At 38.6% G+C, this 22,019-nt stretch overlaps 1 protein-coding gene across 1 annotated transcript; it reads right to left on the bottom strand.

Moving 5' to 3' along the window:
• Positions 1 to 1,657: 1,657 nt before the first annotated feature.
• Positions 1,658 to 20,059, bottom strand: LOC129414746 (leucine-rich repeat neuronal protein 1). Its single transcript, XM_055168858.2, has 2 exons — positions 19,782 to 20,059; positions 1,658 to 4,157 (listed from the first exon to the last, which is right to left on the bottom strand). The coding sequence occupies exon 2, from the start codon at positions 4,061 to 4,063 to the stop codon at positions 1,823 to 1,825; it is 2,241 nt and encodes a 746-aa protein (XP_055024833.2). The 5' UTR covers positions 4,064 to 4,157; positions 19,782 to 20,059; the 3' UTR covers positions 1,658 to 1,822.
• Positions 20,060 to 22,019: the final 1,960 nt, after the last annotated feature.

Below are 22,019 nucleotides of genomic sequence, written 5' to 3'. Positions count from 1 at the left end.
TGTAAAACCATTATTGTTGACTTATTGTTGAAATATAACAATAATATTCTATTACAAAATACCCTGCTATTCACTGAGATACAGTAACTCGTGTAAGACGTCATTAGTGTTCTCCACCACCAGAGGGCAGAGGTGTTGTGATATATTTCATGTTTAATCTAAAGTGACACTTTCTCTATTCGTCTTTCAATAACAACACACAATTTGATTTACAGTCAATGATGAAGGAACATCTTAAAAACATATGACAGGTGTATGACCACCTTAACATTTCACATGAGAACTGAGTACTAACATGCCAAATTGATCTGTATGAATTGTACACCAAACAAATGCCCTCAAATTACAAACTAAATTTAACATAATAAAATTCAAAACTTGGAAAAAAGTATATAACACAATAATGAAGCATACATGTAATAAAAATAAACAGATGCTGAATAAGATACTGAATGTTTCCTTTACCGTCCATCAGAGCAAAATTTATGATGACATCTTATTGTTTGCAATGATGAGAGAGATACTGAACATCTCATCTTTGGTTCAAAACATACATACAGTATTTAAAAAGAAAAATATTTTGATTCATCAAAGTTGTTAAATTTAATCAATATCTGGACAGATGTCTTAAGGCTAGCAGCCCACCTCTCCAAAAAAACAACCACGACAATTTCCATGGTTGTTGTTTCGTGGGAATAAACCTGTTGGTGTTGGTTAAGGTCTTGTCAACCAGCCTTTATACTGATATCTCTTTAAAAACAACATATGAGCATGTCTTGCATAACATTTGTATTATCAATATCATACAGCATTATGTAGAAATCTCACAGGTTTAATGTAACAAAAAATTCTTTGCATGAATATATTTAAAGTGAAATGATGAAGCTGTGTATTTATTAGGTGAAACTAGGCGAGTTAAAAAATAACACTGATTTCTTTCAATTTTCTCACGCCCCACGCACTCCTCTATAAAACATCATGCTTTAACAAAGAAACAATTGTGTGCATATTGAATTTGGCAGCCGGTTTAAATGAGAACTGAATCAATTTCCCTGTAATAGCAATGCCAAATGCAAAATGAGGTGCAAAACAGACTCAATTATTGGTGGGACAAGAGCAAAGTGAAACCCAATGAACATTATAGGCTAATAATAATTTATATTTGATGCGAAATACATTTTCACTCAGTAATAAACACACATAATCGAGCGCACTTTTATAAATATGTATTTTAAAAGCTATATTAAAATGAAAGGTTATAAGCACAGCTATGCAGTTGTGCTCCAGAAATGCATTTCATATAACAGCAAATTAGTTTGCGATATATTCATAGCACCTGGCAGGTTTGGTTTAAGATTTGAATCACAATGCAGGTGATACAATGCGACAGGGTGAAGACGATGAACGCACGTCAATTTCTCACACCTGTGTATTTTTAGAAGACTTTAGTGTGAGAACGCATCATGCAAGACTTCATGCAAAAACTCCCGAATCTGTGAAACTGATGTCACGTGATTTAATATGTGTGAGGCCGATCTGTGTTAGTGTTGATATAGGATGTTTAAATTATACAAAATAACATATATGCATGCTTAACGTTGAATTATTCCCAGAAAATACAATGCAGTGCAAAAGCATAAAATGTGTTTTGCTGCCCACGTATCTGTTTTACCTGTACGTGTGAACGAATCACAGTTGCAACCAAGTGTGCTTGGTGGTGTTGAAGGGTACCATCTAAAAATACATTTATCTTTCACAATGACGAATCAATAATACGTTCTTGTCCTTTATGTACAACAAGGTACTGTTTAAAACAGTGCAGCTACCACATGTATGTTTTTGAGGTGTCTATCTGTGAGTTTTGAGGGTCGACCGGTCCCTCTTTCTCTTTTTCAGTCTCCGTCTCCCAGAGGTTAATAAGTGGTGGATAAAGCTCGTTCAGAGGGATGGAGGTCGTGTGCTGCATATATTTCTTAAGAGAGTGGTGACAAGATTTCTGCTTCATGCGCCGTCCCATGTAAAACACCAGCAGTGCCATGATGCATATGGCGAACATCGAACCCATGACGGCTGCCAGGGCTACGTTGGTCGGCTGGGCGACCATTTCCACGGCAAAGCTGGCTTCTTTGGTGGTCACGTTGATGCAAGAGTGCTGGGTTTGCTCGGTGGCGGCCATGGTTAGGCAAACCTGGTACTCCGTGGAAGGAAGCAGATGCGTGAGGTTATATTCTTGAACATCTACGGGGACCGTTGCGGTGTAGCTAATCTGTGGATTGTCGATCTTAACGGTGGCGCTTAGCCACTTGGGTTGTGCCACGTCATGGATGGCGGAAAGAGCAGATGGGTGGACCTTCCATTCCAACACTACGGACTGGGCATGGACAATTTTTGCCAGGACTATTAAGGATCCCGTGGTGTTCGTCCCTCTGCGATGACCTCCGCCAGTACGATGTTCGCCATCACCGAAGTTAATTCTATCAACATACACCGAGACACTCCGAGTGTCTGCTCCTTCGGCGTTCCAAGCAACGCACGTGTAGAGTCCGGCATCCTCCGGTTCGATGTGGGGGATCTCGAGAGCTCCTTGGTTTTGCATCCGATGCTTTTTCTTGGTTCCTTCGCCCTCGTTCAAGGATGGTGAAACTGATTCGGAAGTAACTTTGTCACCGGTGGGTGTCACCCAATAAAACTGTGGTGCAGGATCAGCCACAGCCCAGCAGTCGAGCGTTAGAAACTGGCCCACGGTGACGTTGAGCTGCGGTGGAAAGGCATGCGGGGAAATTAGAGGCAGGCAGGTATTAGTGGCCCCGTTCCAACTCGCAGACACCACTTCCTGTAGAGCCTGGCCAATGAGATGAGGTGGGGAGGCACAAAGAGTTATTTGGGATTCTAATAGTTTGAGACTCGATTGGTTGCCCAGGACTGGCCCCCAATTGGAAAGACAATCGCACCTGAGTGGGTTGCTATGGAGACTGATTTCATCCAGACTGGGAAACGAAGATACAGTCTCGCGGGGCAATAACGCGAGGTCGTTGTTATGGAGCAGTAAGGTGCGCAAGCTGCGCATGTTCAGGAAAGCAGCCCGGTCTAGGAAAAACAGGTGGGGGTTGTTGTAGAGCTCCAGTTTGGCCATCTGCGGAAGGTTGGAGAACGCACCCCTCTCCACCGCCACCAGTTCCTCCATGTTGTTCAGGCTGAGCTCTTCCAAGTGAGGAAAGTCACGGAAATCACCTTCCTGTACGCGGACAATTGGGTTCTTGTTGAGGTCAAGAAACTTGAGGCTGGGAAGAACGGCGAGGGCTTTCCTCGGAACGGCCGTCAGCTTGTTATCGAAGAACGAGAGACTCTCCAAATACTCCAATCCGCGGAACGCACCCTCTGGGATTTCCCTGAGTCCCATTCCCGCTAACACCAAACTGTGCAATTTAGAAAGGGGGTGAAAGTTCATGTCCCGCAGTCCGAGAATGGGATTCTCCCCTATCATTAGGATCTCCAGGTTGGGTAGGGCTTCAAACCAATGGCTATCGATCGCCACCAGCTTGTTTGAATTGAGATGGAGCCTCAACAGGTTTCCCAAGCCAGAAAATGCGTTGGGACCGATAGAAGAGATCTGATTGTGGTTAATATAAAGCTCCTCTAAGTTCACTAGATCCTTCAGACACGAATCCGGCAGCTCTTTAATTTGGTTTTCCTCAAGGTAAAGTGTGACAAGTTGGCTTAGGTTATTCAAGCCGACATCTTGGATTTGTGTGAAGTGGTTCTGCGAGAGATCCAGTTCTGTGAGATTGACCAAACTCTGGAGTTCTGAGGTTACTCTGGAAATGTTGTTGCTCTGAAGAAGCAGCACCTGAGTATCGATCGATATATTCCAAGGGATTTTGCTCAAATGAAGTTCGTTGCAGTCCACGGTCTTGGCTTGATGGTAGACCGACTGCGGCGTGTACCACGGGCGGGTCTCGCAGACACATTGGGCAGGGCAGAAGGCAATCGCAGAGGAACAGCGACACGCAGCCAAAACTAAACAGACTGTGAGCAGTGAAGTGGAAATGGCACTTCTCTCCATATTGAGGATCTCTGGAGTGCTGCGCCCAGTTGGAGGCTGACAGTCGGAGGGAAGATTTCTACAAAATGGAAGACGGGAACTTTCTCATCCGGCCCTGCAAAATGAAAAAGAAAGAGGTCTATAAATCATGCATTGCTTATGATGTCTGCCAAGCGACAATGATGTTAAAGAAACAGTGCATCTAAAAATAAAACTTCTCATTAAGAGAATTTATTCCATATTTTCCATATGAAAGCTGTCCATTAAACACAAGCCTATTGCAGTTTTGTGTGATGTACAGATCATGTCAATCATAATTCCTTTACTTCATGCAACTTTCAAATCAAATATGGTGCCTCAAATATCATTGCTTCTCTCATGACAAAACTTCAAATGCATCACAGGCACCATTTTTGATTTAGAGAGCTGCATTCTCAGTTGCATATATTATTTGACTTTCAGGGAGAAATGATTAAAAATTCTCTCTGTTCGTTACACAAAGCGGTCACATTTAGAAGATTTAAAACGTAGTGCATGAGTCGCATGGACTGCTTATAAAAGGTGCTTCAATGTTGTACACAGACAGACTGCTTTCTTCTTTTTGAAACAACATAAGTGCGAATACTGCAAAAAAGTATTTTTCTTGTATGCTATTTATAGATGTTTATTAGAATCAGTTGCAGCAGATGCATAAAAAATATCAAATTTTTGCTCTATCACAGTAAAACAAATCTAAGTAAATATTAAATTTAAAAAATGTAGAGAAGTGACATTTTTAATATCCCACAATTTCCTGCACGTCGTTCCCCTGCGAGTGCTCATAAATCCTCTGATAATTGATTATTCAGTCATCTCTCATTTTAGTCAAAGACAAAGCGATTCATGCAGCGTCGTAGCGGCCTGCATGCAAAAATACACCTGACAGACACATGAAAGGAGCCACACATCAAAGCCTGAGCGTGCACATCAATAAAACGTAAGTCCGCCTGAAAGAATGGCAAGATCTCGTAAGCATTGAGTTTAACAGCTCTCAGAGGGCCTGTAACTGTACGGCCGGACAGGCAATATGAACACCAATACAATAAAACAGCACTTCATCACACTTTAAACATCCGTGGGCTTTAATATTTCTAGAAAAGAAGCGTTTCAGATCTCAAGAGCATTTAGCCTTAAACATTTTGACCACCAACTAACACACGTTCGATTTTATAAAAACAAGAGATTGGCCCTAAACATAACCTACATTCAGTGATGCATGGTAGCAATCAAACATCTCAGGTTTGGTTTCAAGAGTTTAAATTGGAGTCTTTAGTGATGGACTATGGTTTGATCCTCCTTTATGCACCCGGGTTTGTGATTCATTGCTCCCCTGATTGCTGCTTGGTGCTAATGAGCTCAAGTGATCTGGCAGGAGGTGCGAGAAACTATCAGCTGTTAATAGGGCATACAACATGACTTATACGGACATTAAACTACTAAAACCATAAAAAATACAATATGTCTTCTATATACTATTGTGCCAGTGAATAGTTTACCCTATTCAAAATTTACTCATCCTTATGCCATCTCAAAACGTAATTGCTGCACTCCTCCATGTATTGAAAGTGAAAGAGGACTGGCAGGCTTTAAAATAAAGATCTCAAATTATATGGTGCCAATAGATGTGATGCAACATTTATGATATGTTTGTGATGATTTTTGTCATTTTGAAAGTTGATATAACCCATTACATGACAGAAAAGTGTCAGGAAAAATCTATGTTTTGTGTTACATAGAAAAACATAGAGTATAATGATGACAGTTTTTATGTTTTGCTGAATTATAGCTTTATGCCACTGATGTCACTGATCTCTTTTCATGATCTGTTTGCTGTATATGACAGATGTCAAAAGAGATCTGATGAATGACAAGTGTTGCACAGACAGAAAGTGACACATATAATGTGCAACAAAGGTAACAACAACTTTGTTCAAAGCACATCGCCTGAGAGGAACAAAGTTTTGTCTCTCGCATACATCCTGATCACACATTAAAAGATACTAGACTGATGCAATGGGGCGCAATTTCCTTTTGTGTTATGTTATGCACAAAATAAGACACTAACAAGAATAACGCAGGGTTTTTAAACCTTGCTGTTGAATGTGTTTGTTTCTAATGATAATGGTGCACAGCACTGAACATCTGTTCCAAATGTTCATCTGAAATACTCAAAATAAAGTACCGTGGTAGATAGAGAGATGTAGATATAGAGAGAGACAGAAAGACTGATAGACAGACAGACAGATAGACAGATAGATAGTAAGACATATGTAGAGATAGACAGACAGACATAGAAATAGACAGACAGACAGACAGTCAGATGTAGATACAGACAGACAGACAGACAGACAGATAGATAGACAAACATATGCCGAGACCGACACAGATATAGACAGACAGACAGATAGGCAAACAGACAAACGCAGATATAGATAGACAGACAGGTGAAGATATAGACAGACAGACTAGCAGACAGAAAAATAGATAGTCAGACATATGTAGATATAAACAGATAGACATACAGAAAGACAGATATTCAGACAGGTGTAGATATAGACAGACAGACAGACAGACAGACGGACAGATATATAGACAGACAGGCAGGCAGATATAGACAGACAGGCAGGCAGATGTAAATACAGACAGACAGACAGACAGACAGGCAGTAAGACAAATGTAGATATAAACAGATAGACAAGCATACAGTTAGACAAATGTAGATATAGACAGATAGACAGACAGACAGACAGACATACAGACACAGATATAGACAGACACACAGACAGATAGATAGATAGTCAGACAGATGTAGATATAGACAGACAGACAGACAGGCAGATGTAGATACAGACAGTAAGACAGATGTAGATATAAACAGATAGACAGACAGACAGACAGACAGAAAGACAGATGTAAATATAAACATATAGATAGACAGACAGACAGACAGACAGACAGACAGACAGACATACAGTAAGACAGATGTAGATATAAACAGACAGACAGACAGACAGACAGACAGACAAATGTAGATATAAACAGATAGACAGGCATACAGTAAGACAGATGTAGATATAGACAGATAGATAGATAGATAGATAGATAGATAGATAGATAGATAGATAGATAGATAGATAGATAGATAGATAGATAGATAGATAGATAGATAGATAGATAGATAGATAGATGGATAGACAAACAGACAGACAGACAGACACAGATATAGACAGAAAGACAGATAGATAGATAGTCAGACAGACAGATGTCGATATAGACAGACAGACAGACAGACACAGATATAGACAGAAAGACAGATAGATAGATAGTCAGACAGATGTAGATATAGACAGACAGACTAGCAGACAGAAAAATAGATAGTCAGACATATGTAGATATAAACAGATAGACATACAGAAAGACAGATATTCAGACAGGTGTAGATATAGACAGACAGACAGACAGACAGACGGACAGATATATAGACAGACAGGCAGGCAGATATAGACAGACAGGCAGGCAGATGTAAATACAGACAGACAGACAGACAGACAGGCAGTAAGACAAATGTAGATATAAACAGATAGACAAGCATACAGTTAGACAAATGTAGATATAGACAGATAGACAGACAGACAGACAGACATACAGACACAGATATAGACAGACACACAGACAGATAGATAGATAGTCAGACAGATGTAGATATAGACAGACAGACAGACAGGCAGATGTAGATACAGACAGTAAGACAGATGTAGATATAAACAGATAGACAGACAGACAGACAGACAGAAAGACAGATGTAAATATAAACATATAGATAGACAGACAGACAGACAGACAGACAGACAGACATACAGTAAGACAGATGTAGATATAAACAGACAGACAGACAGACAGACAGACAGACAGACAAATGTAGATATAAACAGATAGACAGGCATACAGTAAGACAGATGTAGATATAGACAGATAGATAGATAGATAGATAGATAGATAGATAGATAGATAGATAGATAGATAGATAGATAGATAGATAGATAGATAGATAGATAGATAGATAGATAGATGGATAGACAGACAGACAGACAGACAGACACAGATATAGACAGAAAGACAGATAGATAGATAGTCAGACAGACAGATGTCGATATAGACAGACAGACAGACAGACACAGATATAGACAGAAAGACAGATAGATAGATAGTCAGACAGATGTAGATATAGACAGACAGACTAGCAGACAGAAAAATAGATAGTCAGACATATGTAGATATAAACAGATAGACATACAGAAAGACAGATATTCAGACAGGTGTAGATATAGACAGACAGACAGACAGACAGACGGACAGATATATAGACAGACAGGCAGGCAGATATAGACAGACAGGCAGGCAGATGTAAATACAGACAGACAGACAGACAGACAGACAGGCAGTAAGACAAATGTAGATATAAACAGATAGACAAGCATACAGTTAGACAAATGTAGATATAGACAGATAGACAGACAGACAGACAGACATACAGACACAGATATAGACAGACACACAGACAGATAGATAGATAGTCAGACAGATGTAGATATAGACAGACAGACAGACAGGCAGATGTAGATACAGACAGTAAGACAGATGTAGATATAAACAGATAGACAGACAGACAGACAGACAGAAAGACAGATGTAAATATAAACATATAGATAGACAGACAGACAGACAGACAGACAGACAGACAGACATACAGTAAGACAGATGTAGATATAAACAGACAGACAGACAGACAGACAGACAGACAAATGTAGATATAAACAGATAGACAGGCATACAGTAAGACAGATGTAGATATAGACAGATAGATAGATAGATAGATAGATAGATAGATAGATAGATAGATAGATAGATAGATAGATAGATAGATAGATAGATAGATAGATAGATAGATGGATAGACAGACAGACAGACAGACACAGATATAGACAGAAAGACAGATAGATAGATAGTCAGACAGACAGATGTCGATATAGACAGACAGACAGACAGACACAGATATAGACAGAAAGACAGATAGATAGATAGTCAGACAGATGTAGATATAGACAGACAGACAGACAAATGCAGATATAGACAGACAGGCAAGCAGATGTAGATATAGACAGACAGACAGACAGACAGGCAGATGTAGATACAGACAGTAAGACAGATGTAGATATAAACAGACAGACAGACAGACAGACAGACAGACAGTAAGACAGATGTAGATATAAACAGATAGACAGACAGACAGACAGATAGACAGACAGACAGACAGACAGACAGACAGACAGACAGACAGTAAGACAGATGTAGATATAAACAGATAGACAGAGAGACAGACAGACAGACAGACAGTAAGACAGATGTAGATATAAACAGACAGACAGACAGACAGTAAGACAGATGTAGATATAAACAGATAGACAGACAGACAGACAGACAGACAGACAGACAGACAGACAGACAGTAAGACAGATGTAGATATAAACAGATAGACAGAGAGACAGGCAGACAGACAAAGAGACAGACAGACAGACAGACATAGATATAGACAGATAGATACATAGACAGACAGATAGATAAATACAGATATAGACAAGGTCTGTCCGGGTACAAAATGAACCAATAAGAGATGTTTTACACAGAGATGCCAGCTGTCTATTCCCTAGAGTTTTTTGGGTCTTTTAATGTCTGTGAAAAACACTTTTATGTGCTGTGATAGTCCTGTTCACTGCTTAGACTCCACTGACTCTACAAATAAAAACAAGACGGGGAAAAAAATCACCCCATCCTAAACCACCCCCATGCACACTCTGATCTTCTCACGCATTGAACACAAATGATCTCCCCTGAGAGAGGTGTATTGAAGAGGGCCGAGATGAGACGGGGAAGAGGGAGGGCGAGGGAAGGGGTGTGTCTCTATCTGAGACCAAATATGAACAGCAAAGAGCCTCATACATCTCATATACCTTATTATTTGTTGCTTTGCATTCACTGCACTGATGTCACAATAACTGTTCTGAATAAGGTTAAAAACATATTCTCTGTACGTACAAGAGTGCAAACGCTCTTAATTTCACCTCAGGTGTTAATAAATTGTTGCATTTGAAATGCAATTTATAATGCAACTCAGATAACTACGGTGGGCATTTTTGCTATAAAATAAAAAATATCCAGACTAAGGAAACATCAGCTCAAAGAGCAGCCATCTTGCCTCAGCCCATCCTGATGCTACAGAGATCAGATCATCTTTAGCATGAAAGAAAGAGATGGTGGTTCGTCTGTGAAAGCATGGGTCTGGCTTTAGGGTTTCACACTACCCAGTACGCCTGTCTGATCGTATTAAACAGCGGGATGGTCGTACAGGACGTAACCCCACCGGTCTCTCTGCACGGTACGAAAGGGGGCCACCTTGCCTGATGCCATGGCAACCTGACAGGAAGAAGCAAAAAGGACCAACCCTTGGGGCTTCCTTTTACATATGTGTGAGGTTGGACACACATGCAGACAGCTGCGACAGAGAGAGAAAGAGAGAGAGAGAGAGAGAAAGAAAGAGATGAATGAAATAGCAAGAATCACCCAAGAAGGTTGTTGAATCTGGAGCATAACTACACAGTTGAGAGAATACAGTAATAAGGCCCTAAAGGGCATCCTTTTTCTTGGGGGGGGGGGTATTAGATAACATTTTTATAAAAAAAATGTAAATGTACAAAAACATTACTAAGAATTTTAGCGTGTTATAAAGTGAATCCAAATGTGACCCTGGACCATAAAAGCAGTCATTGAGGTCATTTTTTTTATATTTTACATTTATCTGAAAGCTGAATAAATAAGTTTTCCATTGATGTATGTTTTGTTAGGATAGGAGGGTGCAAAAAAACGAAATATTAAGAAAATCACCTTTAAATGTCAAAATTAAGACCTTGACAACAAATATGACTAATGATAAATATTAATGTACAAAATATCTTTTATATTACATATTATATTTTTACAATATATCACATGGAACATGATCTTTACTTAATATCCAAATGATTTTTGGCAAAAATAAACAATGTATTGTTGGCTATGGCAACAAATATATCCGTGCGATTTATGACCAAAAATTAGAAAAATGTCATTTTGGACTTAACATTAATATTTCATCTTTATAACACATATAATATAACAATAATAATTGAACTTATACCTTAAATTAAGTTTGTTTAATCTGTTTTGTTTATTTGTAAGGGTTTTGTCTTGTGTTGTGTTTTGTACTTTTATTTTGACACCCTGTTCTGTTCTGACTTTTATTTTGATATCATCTCATGCCATGCTTCACTTCCCACTTCCTGTGTTTTTGTATTTAACCGGTAAGATCTGTTTACTCCCCGCTGAGTATTGTTAGCCTACCTAGCGTTCAACCTGTTATCCTGTTTCCTGTTCTGTGTTTGCCTGTTTTTGACCCGTGCCTGTTTTGGATATTGTTTGTTTGCTGCCTGCCCTGACCTATTGCCTGATATTTGGATTACTCTTTTTTTATTGCCCTATTGGATTTGTTTGCCTGCCCTTTTGGGATTATTTATAATAAACCTTCTTTGCACATGGATTCTACTCTCCTTTGCTTTTTGTAAGCAACCCATTTTACATTATTATTTTAGTAATAACTAGTGGCGGCCGGTGCCTCCTTTTCCGAGGAGACAAAAAACTAATATATGTGTTCGGGGTGTCGTGTGTGGCTCGTCATGTCAAAATATGTGTTCGGTGAATCGTGTGTCATGTCAAAATACGTGCCTGCTGCGTACACTTTGAAAGGGTTTATGATAAAAGAGACGCTCACGTCTCGCAAGACACTTACACTAAACTCTTATGAGATAAAATGAGTATCTAGCAAATGCGCGCGTCTCTTTTATCATAAACCCTTACGAAGCGTCTTTAGCAAGCACGTAGTATAGGTTTGCATGATGCATGAAACACATATTTTGACATGACAATCCACAGACATGACAATGTTTTGAGTTTCTCATTCGTGCCCCCTCAGAAAAGAAGTCACAAGCTGCCATTGGTAATAAAAAACTATTTATTTTTCAATAAGTGCACTCTAAAAATGGCTGGGTTATTTCTGACCCATAATGGGTAAATATTGGACAGAACACACTGCTGGGTTAAAATTAATCCAATGCTGGGTTGTTTTAACCCAACAGTTGGGTTATTATACCACATGGTTGCATAACATCAACCCAACATTGGGTCATTTTTAACCCAGCACGGGGGAATGTTTAACCCAGCATGTGTTCTGTCCAATATGTGTCTAATATTTATTGTATGTATTAATTCATCTAAGTTGAGTTAAGAACATAGTAAAATATTAAAAAACGGTGGTGTTTTACTTTAAGAATTTTACTACAGTAAATCCCTAAATAAACTTAAGTATTTTCTCATGCATGTGGGACGTGTCCTATTATACAGTATTAGAAAGCGAATAAATAGAACCAATTGGAAAAACACACTGGATGGTCTGTGTTGTACTTTAGGACAGATGTTGGTTTCTATAAAAAAAAAGTTGCACCACTTATCTCCAAGTCAAGCAAAGTGCACTGAATGGCTTACATTGTAATTTAAGAGAGATTATCCAACCAGCTGTCCACAAGTCTGGTACAAACTTCTACCGTTACATCTTTTGAGTTTTACATTTGCTTAAAACAAACACTCAGGAGCCTACAGTATATCTTACATAGCTGCCCGCATGCACAACATATAGCACATCATCATTGTAGTACTGCAAACCAATTGACAGTATTGATATAAAAATGTTGGTCCACGTGACTAGATGAACAAAGTTTCTTATTATTATTTATATATCAAATAAATTGCCATTGAAAAGCAAGCAAGACAATGGCATTGTGAGGCACAGATGTGGTACAGTACAGTTATCAGAGATTAAGAGCGTGAGCTACCGATAACACTTTTGGGCTAATCTGTACTTTCCTTTCCTTTATATTTGCCATGCCTGAACACATCCCCTCACATCTGCAAACGTATCAGAGACGATGAAAAATTCATGCATGGGTTATTAATTATTGAGAGCACTGCAGGCGGGTCCATAATTTTCGTGCTTTTCGCTATTCGGTTAAAAAGGGAAATATCAGCTGTTAATTGGTGTGAAGGAGAGATGCATCTGGGCCATCACAATTTGTCAACACCTTGTGACGGCACGTCCTCCCCCTACCCTCCATTTCACTCTAACGCACTCCCAATTTTAACTTACACCTGCCAGACGCTGTATCGCAATTCACATGGATGTCCTGGACGGCACAAATGGTTTCATTTATATAAATCCAGCGTCTATCCAAAACCTAATTTCATTGACAGTGAGGAGGGGTGATGCATAAAATTTGGTACTGAGTGAGTGTAATTAAAATCCAGTAAACACAGTTTCATTTGCAGAAAATACATAGCAAGTAGTGCAGAAATAACACATTTCACCTATTGTATTGTGTATTTCTACACCTGTACCAGTCAGAAGTGCATGTTTACGGTCACACGAGCCTGCAATTTTATCATCATAAGATCCTAAGCTGTGCCAAGAACCTAATAAACGTTGAAAATGTAGACTGGAGCTGAATCTTAAATGCAATGGCATGGATGCTAAATCAAAGAAATACCAGTGTAAGCATCTTTGAAAGGAAAACAACACTTAACATTCAAAGTTTAAGTTAAGTCAATAAATGCAATTGAAAATTATTTACCCCATTACAGAGCTGCTTGGGAAAAATGAAACCGTCTAAATGTAAAGACCCAGAACAAAATTCAAGTGTAGGAGTGGGCTGAGTTAAAAAAATAGATTCATGAGTCATTACTAAAGTGTTTTTAATTAAACATTACAGTTACAATTCTGGTTATATTTGAGGCTATAAAACTGACTTATGGTTAATCTCTCCATCAACAGCTATGTTTCCATCCACCCATTTTGGACTATAGCATGAAGCTGAATGTAAATGCCAAGATGTGCATAAATTCTAAAAATTGAGTCAGATACATTTCTTATCCAATAAGAAAAACATGTGCATGAACTACGATGAAGCTGGGTTTCCCTCATCCCAGATTTATTCGCATTATGTAGTATCACATAAAAAAATAAGTGTTGGAAGCGACAAATTTCTGAAAGAAAAACTTAATTCGCAAAAAAAAAAAACAGGACGCTCACTTGTGCTTTTTGAATTATGCGATAAAGATTAAATGCGAATAATGAGAGATAGAAACACATTTTGACGTAGCAAACATTAAACCCACACAAATTGTCTTTATCATATATGGGGCTCGACGTCGCAATGCCCTTGCTGCTCGTACCCATAGATATGTATAAAGGCTAGATATCTCGCCCGCGCTGCTGGCCAATTGAGTGAAATGTCCGCATTTGGCGGCCATCTTACCACAGGCAGCTCGCTCACTCATAGCATTGAGTTTAATGGTACTTTTAAATGACCATAACTTGCTTAATTTTCTACAGATTTTCAAACGGTTTGGTTTGTTATGGACATCAAAGATGTACCTATGACAGTGCATACTTACACTAAAAAAAATAATAATCATGAAACATGTTAAAGCATCCAGAATTATAGCCACGTTAATAAAGTTTGTAAGAAACCAAACCGTTTGAAAATTGGTAGAAAATTGAATGGGTTGTGGTCATTTAAGGGTACCTGCACCATTGAGGCTCGGTGCTGCGAGTGAACGAGCTGCCTGTGGTGGGATGGCCGCCAGGTGATGACGCCTTAACACATCTAGACACAGACCTAGTCTCGTACCTGCATCAAAAATGAGAAGTCGTACATATGTTAGGAGTTGACTAATTCTTATCAATTCATACGACCACTTTCGTAATTTTTGGTACGATTTGCCTTGACCCCTATGACGTTGGGGTTAGGTGCAGGGTTAGGGGTTCGTATCATTTTTTTTTTATGAGAATCGTACGATTTTGCACAATTAACTTTGTATGAATTGATACGAATTAGCCAACTCGCAAAATATGTACGATTTCTCGTGAGATTAGGATGAAAACTCTGCATTTCTTTTTCTGTGCACAGCATTCAGTTTGGCAATTACAAGCAGCACTGCTAGTAAATGTATAACTTGTCCAATCTTAACTAAATGCATTCCTGTCCCTATTTTCTAATCATGCCTTGTTTTAATTACTGTTGATTACCAATACTACCATCATTCGTGTCAACTTGATGTAAATGCACCCATTTTGTATTTTTTTTTCCGCCAATTTTTAAAGATTCGCTTCACGTTTTGATGGAAATACAGATTTTATTTTTTTTTTATTTTTAATAATTTTTTTGTCAATGCACACCTATGAAGTAGTTCCAGGTCTGTCGTCTGCATTACAGTTCCATATCACTATGTTAAGTACAATAAGTTATTTATATTCAACAAATAAAGCGTAAATATATGTGTGGTAGCGAATTTTCTTTATAATGAATAAAATAATTCAAATGAATTTAATTAGGACTTTTTGTAATTGGGAGTCGGACAAAGAAAAGTGAGTGAATGAGATGAGTCAACTAAGACATGCAGAGCAAAAGAAAGAGGTGGAGTTGAAAAGCACCTCTCATGAGAAATGGACTCGCTCAAGGACAAGCCCAAGAGATTTTTTATGATGATTTGTTCTGGCCCACAAAAGACCTGATGCGGTTCTCCACCCACTGCACATCTCCATTTGCTTCAGCCCTTCGAACGAATGCAACGATGTTGCTCTACAAACGCCACTCTTCAGTGCATTATGCAAAACAGACAGCAACACTTTTTCCCCTTCAGGCTGAAGAGACTCATTGTGCACCCGGTATGGTCAGGAGGTGGGACACTTCAAACTGAGTCACCGCACACACGGCATCAACTCACACAGGACTTTAGTAACATTTTGGTTACAATCACCTCCTCTGGAAAACTTTGTGGTTTAAAATAAATCTAGCAAGCTATTGTAGATAGAAGCGGGCTCTTTTACTGCTATTGCAACTTTACATTAGAGGTACGAGGGCTGATTTTGGTTTCTACAAACAGAGGATAAGTACAGTACAGTAAATATGCACTATGGTTATTGTGGCAGCGTGCACAATGCATTTTATCGCCGTAATGTGATGCATATCTGAGAAAAGAATTGATTGGATGGAGAAGAACAAGTTAATCTTGCACTTACATATAGATCTAGATTATTTTTGTTTCCTTTAGGCACCAAGCGCACCATGACTGTAACTGATGCTACTGGTCGCAAACACGGTGCATGCACAGTAACATATCATTTGTAGTATTTGTCGACCATTGCAGGCCAAACCTGTGGCAGCAATGTAGTGTAGACGACGTACATACACAATGGGTGATTAGGGTAAATTTACTAAACAAAGATCTGGAAATAAAATCTCACTTTGGGATTGCTTCATTAAAACAATAAGTAAGAGGAAAAGCTGCCCAAGGAAATAAATCCACACTTAGTAATGAAATGAAGTGTGAGGTCACGTGACCTGAGAATGTAAGCATCCATTATGACTGCTCAGGGTTGGTGTGCTGTCTCTGCAGCGTTCATTCATATTCCCACGGGCCATTTTTCTCCTGGTTTCCTGCTTTCGTTGTTCTTCTGCATGGTTTTATTTAGAGCAGCTATAATTAAACAGCGCAGTTTTGTTCCATGCATATAACCAGAAACATGAATGCAACTTCACTGAGGCTACAATGCCAGTATGCCAGCCGGCGCCTTTAGAGTTCAACCATGGCATTTATATAATACTCAAAATGTGCTCAATAAGAAAACATAACTAAGAAAATGCACTTTTGCATATGGTGTTGTTTACCTAGCGTTGGGCCAAAAAGGGTGAACCCAACCTTTGGGTTGTAGTTTAACCTATGCAGGGTTGTTTCAATCCAAAATGCTGGGTTGTTTTTAACCCCCATGTTGGGTCAAAAAGGGGCAAGCAACCAGTTGGTTTAAATTAACCCAGAAAAGGATACACTGTAAAAATGTGGGGTTATTTTAAACCCAGCGTTGGGCCAAAAAGGGTGAACCCAACCCATTGGGTTGTAGTTTAACCTATGCAGGGTTGTTTCAACCCAAAATGCTGGGTTGTTTTTAACCCCCATGTTGGGTCAAAAAGGAGCAAGCCCAACCAGTTGGTTTAAATTAACCCAGAAAAGCATACACTGTAAAAATGTGGGTTTATTTTAAACCCAGCGTTGGGCCAAAAAGGGTGAACCCAACCCATTGGGTTGTAGTTTAACCTATGCAGGGTTGTTTCAACCCAAAATGCTGGGTTGTTTTTAACCTAGCGTTGGGCCAAAAAAGGTGAACCCAACCTTTGGGTTGTAGTTTAACCTATGCAGGGTTGTTTCAACCCAAAATTCTGGGTTGTTTTTAACCCCCATGTTGGGTCAAAAAGGGGCAAGCCCAACATGTTGGTTTAAATTAACCCAGAAAAGCATACACTGTAAAAATGTGGGGTTATTTTCAACCCAGCATTAGGCCAAAAGGGTGAACCCAACCCATTGGGTTGTAGTTTAACCTATGCAGGGTTGTTTCAACCCAAAATGCTGGGTTGTTTTTAACCCAGTGTTGGGTCAAAAAGTGGCAAGCCCAACCAGTTGGTTTAAATTAACCCAGAAAAGCATACACTGTAAAAATGTGGGGTTATTTTCAACCCAGCATTAGGCCAAAAGGGTGAACCCAACCCATTGGGTTGTAGTTTAACCTATGCAGGATTGTTTCAACCCAAAATGCTGGGTTGTTTTTAACCCAGTGTTGGGTCAAAAAGTGGCAAGCCCAACCAGTTGGTTTAAATTAACCCAGAAAAGCATACACTGTAAAAATGTGGGGTTATTTTCAACCCAGCATTAGGCCAAAAGGGTGAACCCAACCCATTGGGTTGTAGTTTAACCTATGCAGGATTGTTTCAACCCAAAATGCTGGGTTGTTTTTAACCCAGTGTTGGGTCAAAAAGTGGCAAGCCCAACCAGTTGGTTTAAATTAACCCAGAAAAGCATACACTGTAAAAATGTGGGGTTATTTTCAACCCAGCATTAGGCCAAAAGGGTGAACCCAACCCATTGGGTTGTAGTTTAACCTATGCAGGGTTGTTTCAACCCAAAATGCTGGGTTGTTTTTAACCCAGTGTTGGGTCAAAAAGTGGCAAGCCCAACCAGTTGGTTTAAATTAACCCAGAAAAGCATACACTGTAAAAATGTGGGGTTATTTTCAACCCAGCATTAGGCCAAAAGGGTGAACCCAACCCATTGGGTTGTAGTTTAACCTATGCAGGGTTGTTTCAACCCAAAATGCTGGGTTGTTTTTAACCCAGTGTTGGGCCAAAAAGGAGCAAACCCAAGTTTAAAGGGATAGTTCACCTAAAAATGAAAATTCTGTCATCACTTTCTCACTCTCATGTTGTTACAAACCCGCATAAATGTCTTTCTTCTGATGAACAGAAAGGAAGATATTTTGACAAATGTTTGTAACCAAACCGTTCGTGGACCACATTCACTTACATAGTAGGAAAGATAATACTATGGAAGTAAATGGGGTTCACGAACCGTTTGGTTACACAAATTTCTCAAAATATCTTCCCTTGTGTTCATCAGAACAAATACATTTATGCGGGTTTGTAACAACATTAGAGTGAGTAAATGATGACAGAAATATTTATTTTTGGTTTTAACCCATTGTTTGATCAAATATAAACATTTTCTGGGTTAATTAAACCAACCCCTGGGTTTTACCCTTTTTGACCCATTGCTGGGTTGAGAATAAGTGAATTATAAAGTGTTATGAACAACACTATTTATTTTTACATTAACATTAACACTTTGTAGTATAATTTGGGTTTTCAGTAATTCTATTGCGTATTACTTTATAGTACGTCATGAGAGAGAGTAAATGTGCACTTTTAAAAAAAATCCTCGGTTATTTTCAATTCAGCAGGGACAAACGCAGGTGTTGGGTTAAATTAACCCACAATTTTATATTTATAATTGACCCAACAATGAATTAAAACAACCCAGCATTTTGGGTTGAAACAACCCAGCGTAGGTTAACCTGACCTAATGGTGGGTTGAAAATAACCCAGCAGTTTTTAGAACGTGTTTAATGTGGTTAGGTCCATCTTGATAAGGTATTAATAAGCTTATTATCGGTCACAAAGCTTATCGGTGACATAACAGCTTGACCTTCAAACAAACAAATCGACCTAATAATTTAATTTACAGTCTGTGTTAAATATATTATATAATTAATGAATGCAATAACAACAATAAAAATGCAAAGCTTCACAAAATAATCTGTGATGTCAGTAACTGCTCAGTGATTACTGTAATCTACATAAACAATACACACACAAACAAACAAACATATAAATAGGAACAAACAATGAGAGGTATTGGTACAATATACAGTGTCAAATGTGTTTATATGTCTTTATAAAGGATCACGATCTCTTTGAGCAGGTAATCTAATGAGAATTAAATGATTAAAACAGAGAAAGAGACGATCTCACAAACTTCACAGCACTGCCTTCATGAACTATGAATACACATCGCACATTTCCCAGTTTTTCCTTGTTTTCTACGAAATGGCATCAGTTTGTAACTTTTGAAGTAAATATCACTACAGAAAATGGTTTGAGAGAAACGCCCTTACCTCCAGCGATCGTGGGATGGACCTGAAACACGGTCTCACTGTCTGCGATTGTAGTAACGTTGGGCTAATGTGAGAATATCGTCGCTTCAGCTGTAGGCAGTTGACTAAATATCGCGTTTGTTTATTTTATGCTAAATATCACACACGCGTCCATCGTAATAAACCTATCCGTGCGATTCAAACGTTGTTTAGGGTATGAAACGATTCTCGCATCTCCAGCATCAGCGCCAGCATCAGCATCTTCCCCTGATGCATCTTTCACCGCGCATTTGAAGCGATCAGACCACGCCCCCTCGCAGCTTCCTGTTACACGAACATCAACCAATAGAATCGTCACGCCAGCTCGCTCATCCAATTAAATGTAGTGGGCGGGGCATCGGTCGTTCTCATAGCAATGATGTAATGGTCGAGCGCTTCTGCGGCACCGTCAGGCGTGCAGAATAACCCCTGCCATCATCACTTAGGTCATCGAGTTACTGTCCGAGACAAAAGCATCGTAATGTGACATCATCTGACAATAACATGAATCATAACAAACACGAAGAAAAATAAAGGTTTTATAGTGGACCTATTCTTGTATCTGAAACTCAAATATAAACATTTTTAGTTATTGTGACTGTGAAATCCATATCTAATGATGAGATCAGGAGCATCACAGTTTGATTTCAATCTTTGACATCTTTTTATTCAATATTAAAGATATTAACATTATTTTCATTAAATGTTCTTTACATTATGTTGGATAATTTTGTGAAAACAGTAAATCACAAAAAACAGGACTGTAGCTAGATTTTCAAGCATTTATCATAAAATAATTTCATGTACAGTTTGCACTTCTAGATTTCTCCAAAGTGACTGTACTTTTTAAAACACTACATTTGATCAGTATTTGTGTTCAAGCACTGCAAAAAATGATTTTCAATAAAAAAATCTTATTTTTTGTCTTGTTTTCAGTAAAAATATCTACAAATTCTTAAAATAAGATGCTTTTTCTTGATGAGCAAAAGGACCCAAAAAAATAAGTCTAGTTTTTAGATCAAAAATATCAAATTTAAGTGATTTTGTGCATAAAACAAGCCAAAAAATCTGCCAATGGGATACGCAAAAAACATTTTTCTTAAACGCTAAATTCAAGAAAATTTCAAGAAAATTTCAAGAAAATTAGCTTACCCCATTGGCAGATTTTTTTGGCTTGTTTTATGCACAAAATCACTTCAATTTGATATTTTTGGTCTAAAAACCAGACTTCTTTAATTGGGTTGTTTTGCTCATCAAGAAAAAGCATCTTAATTTAAGAATTTGTAGATATTTTTTACTGAAAACTAGACAAAAAACACTAAGAAATTTTTTCTTGAAAATCATTTTTTACAGTGTGGACATCAAACCCATGACCTTTGAGTTGCAAACCCAATCTCAGTTCTTGTCAGCACAATAGCAATCAGTTGGCAGTTTTAAACATTTCATTGCGTTTGTGACCGTGACAGCTTCATCTCTTGGTTTAATTTTGTCACGATTAAAAGTCGCGATTGCAGAGGATGAAACCAATCACAGTCACATCTCATCTCTTCAGCGCTCTAACACAGAACAGTTTGATCACATATGCTGTCTCTTTGTCAAATAAACCATTGGAGGCGTCAGCTTTTCTTCTAATAAACATTTGGCAGGAGATCTCATTTATTTGTGTGTTTTGAGCATTTTTATGACACAGGATCTTCCTGCAGATACTTTGGGGAGGGAGGCCTTAAAACAGCTTGAAATGAGCAACAAAACCAAGGGTGACTAATAGCTTCACCCGTGAGGCTTTACCATAAGAAGATCATGTTTACAGAATAACAACTCATCTTTCTTCTCCGCCAAATTTAAGATTGTGAGTAAAGCATATACAGTAAAAGCATGTGATGTCATATTGTGTCAGCATTCAGAAGGTCATGGGTTTGATCCCAGGTGAACACACACATTGATTAAATGATTAAAAGTGTGATGTAATGTCAATGTCATATACACTCACCTAAAGGATTATTAGGAACACCTGTTCAATTTCTCATAAATGCAATTATCTAATCAACCAATCACATGGTTCAATGCATTTAGGGGTGTGGTCCTGGTCAAGACAATCTCCTGAACTTCAAACTGAATGTCAGAATGAGAAAGAAAGATTATTTAAGCAATATTGAGCGTGGCATGGTTGTTGGTGCAAGATGTGCCGGTCTGAGTATTTCACAATCTGCTCAGTTACTG

This window comes from Misgurnus anguillicaudatus, chromosome 5 (assembly GCF_027580225.2).
Source record: "Misgurnus anguillicaudatus chromosome 5, ASM2758022v2, whole genome shotgun sequence".
NCBI lineage: Eukaryota > Metazoa > Chordata > Actinopteri > Cypriniformes > Cobitidae > Misgurnus > Misgurnus anguillicaudatus.
Note: the sequence above shows the minus strand (reverse complement) of the source record. Positions and strands in the feature narration are given on the sequence as shown.

Excerpts from the sequence above, each read along its gene's own strand:
- LOC129414746 (XM_055168858.2), bottom strand. The coding sequence starts at position 4,063 with ATGGAGAGAAGTGCCATTTCCACTTCACTGCTCACAGTCTGTTTAGTT.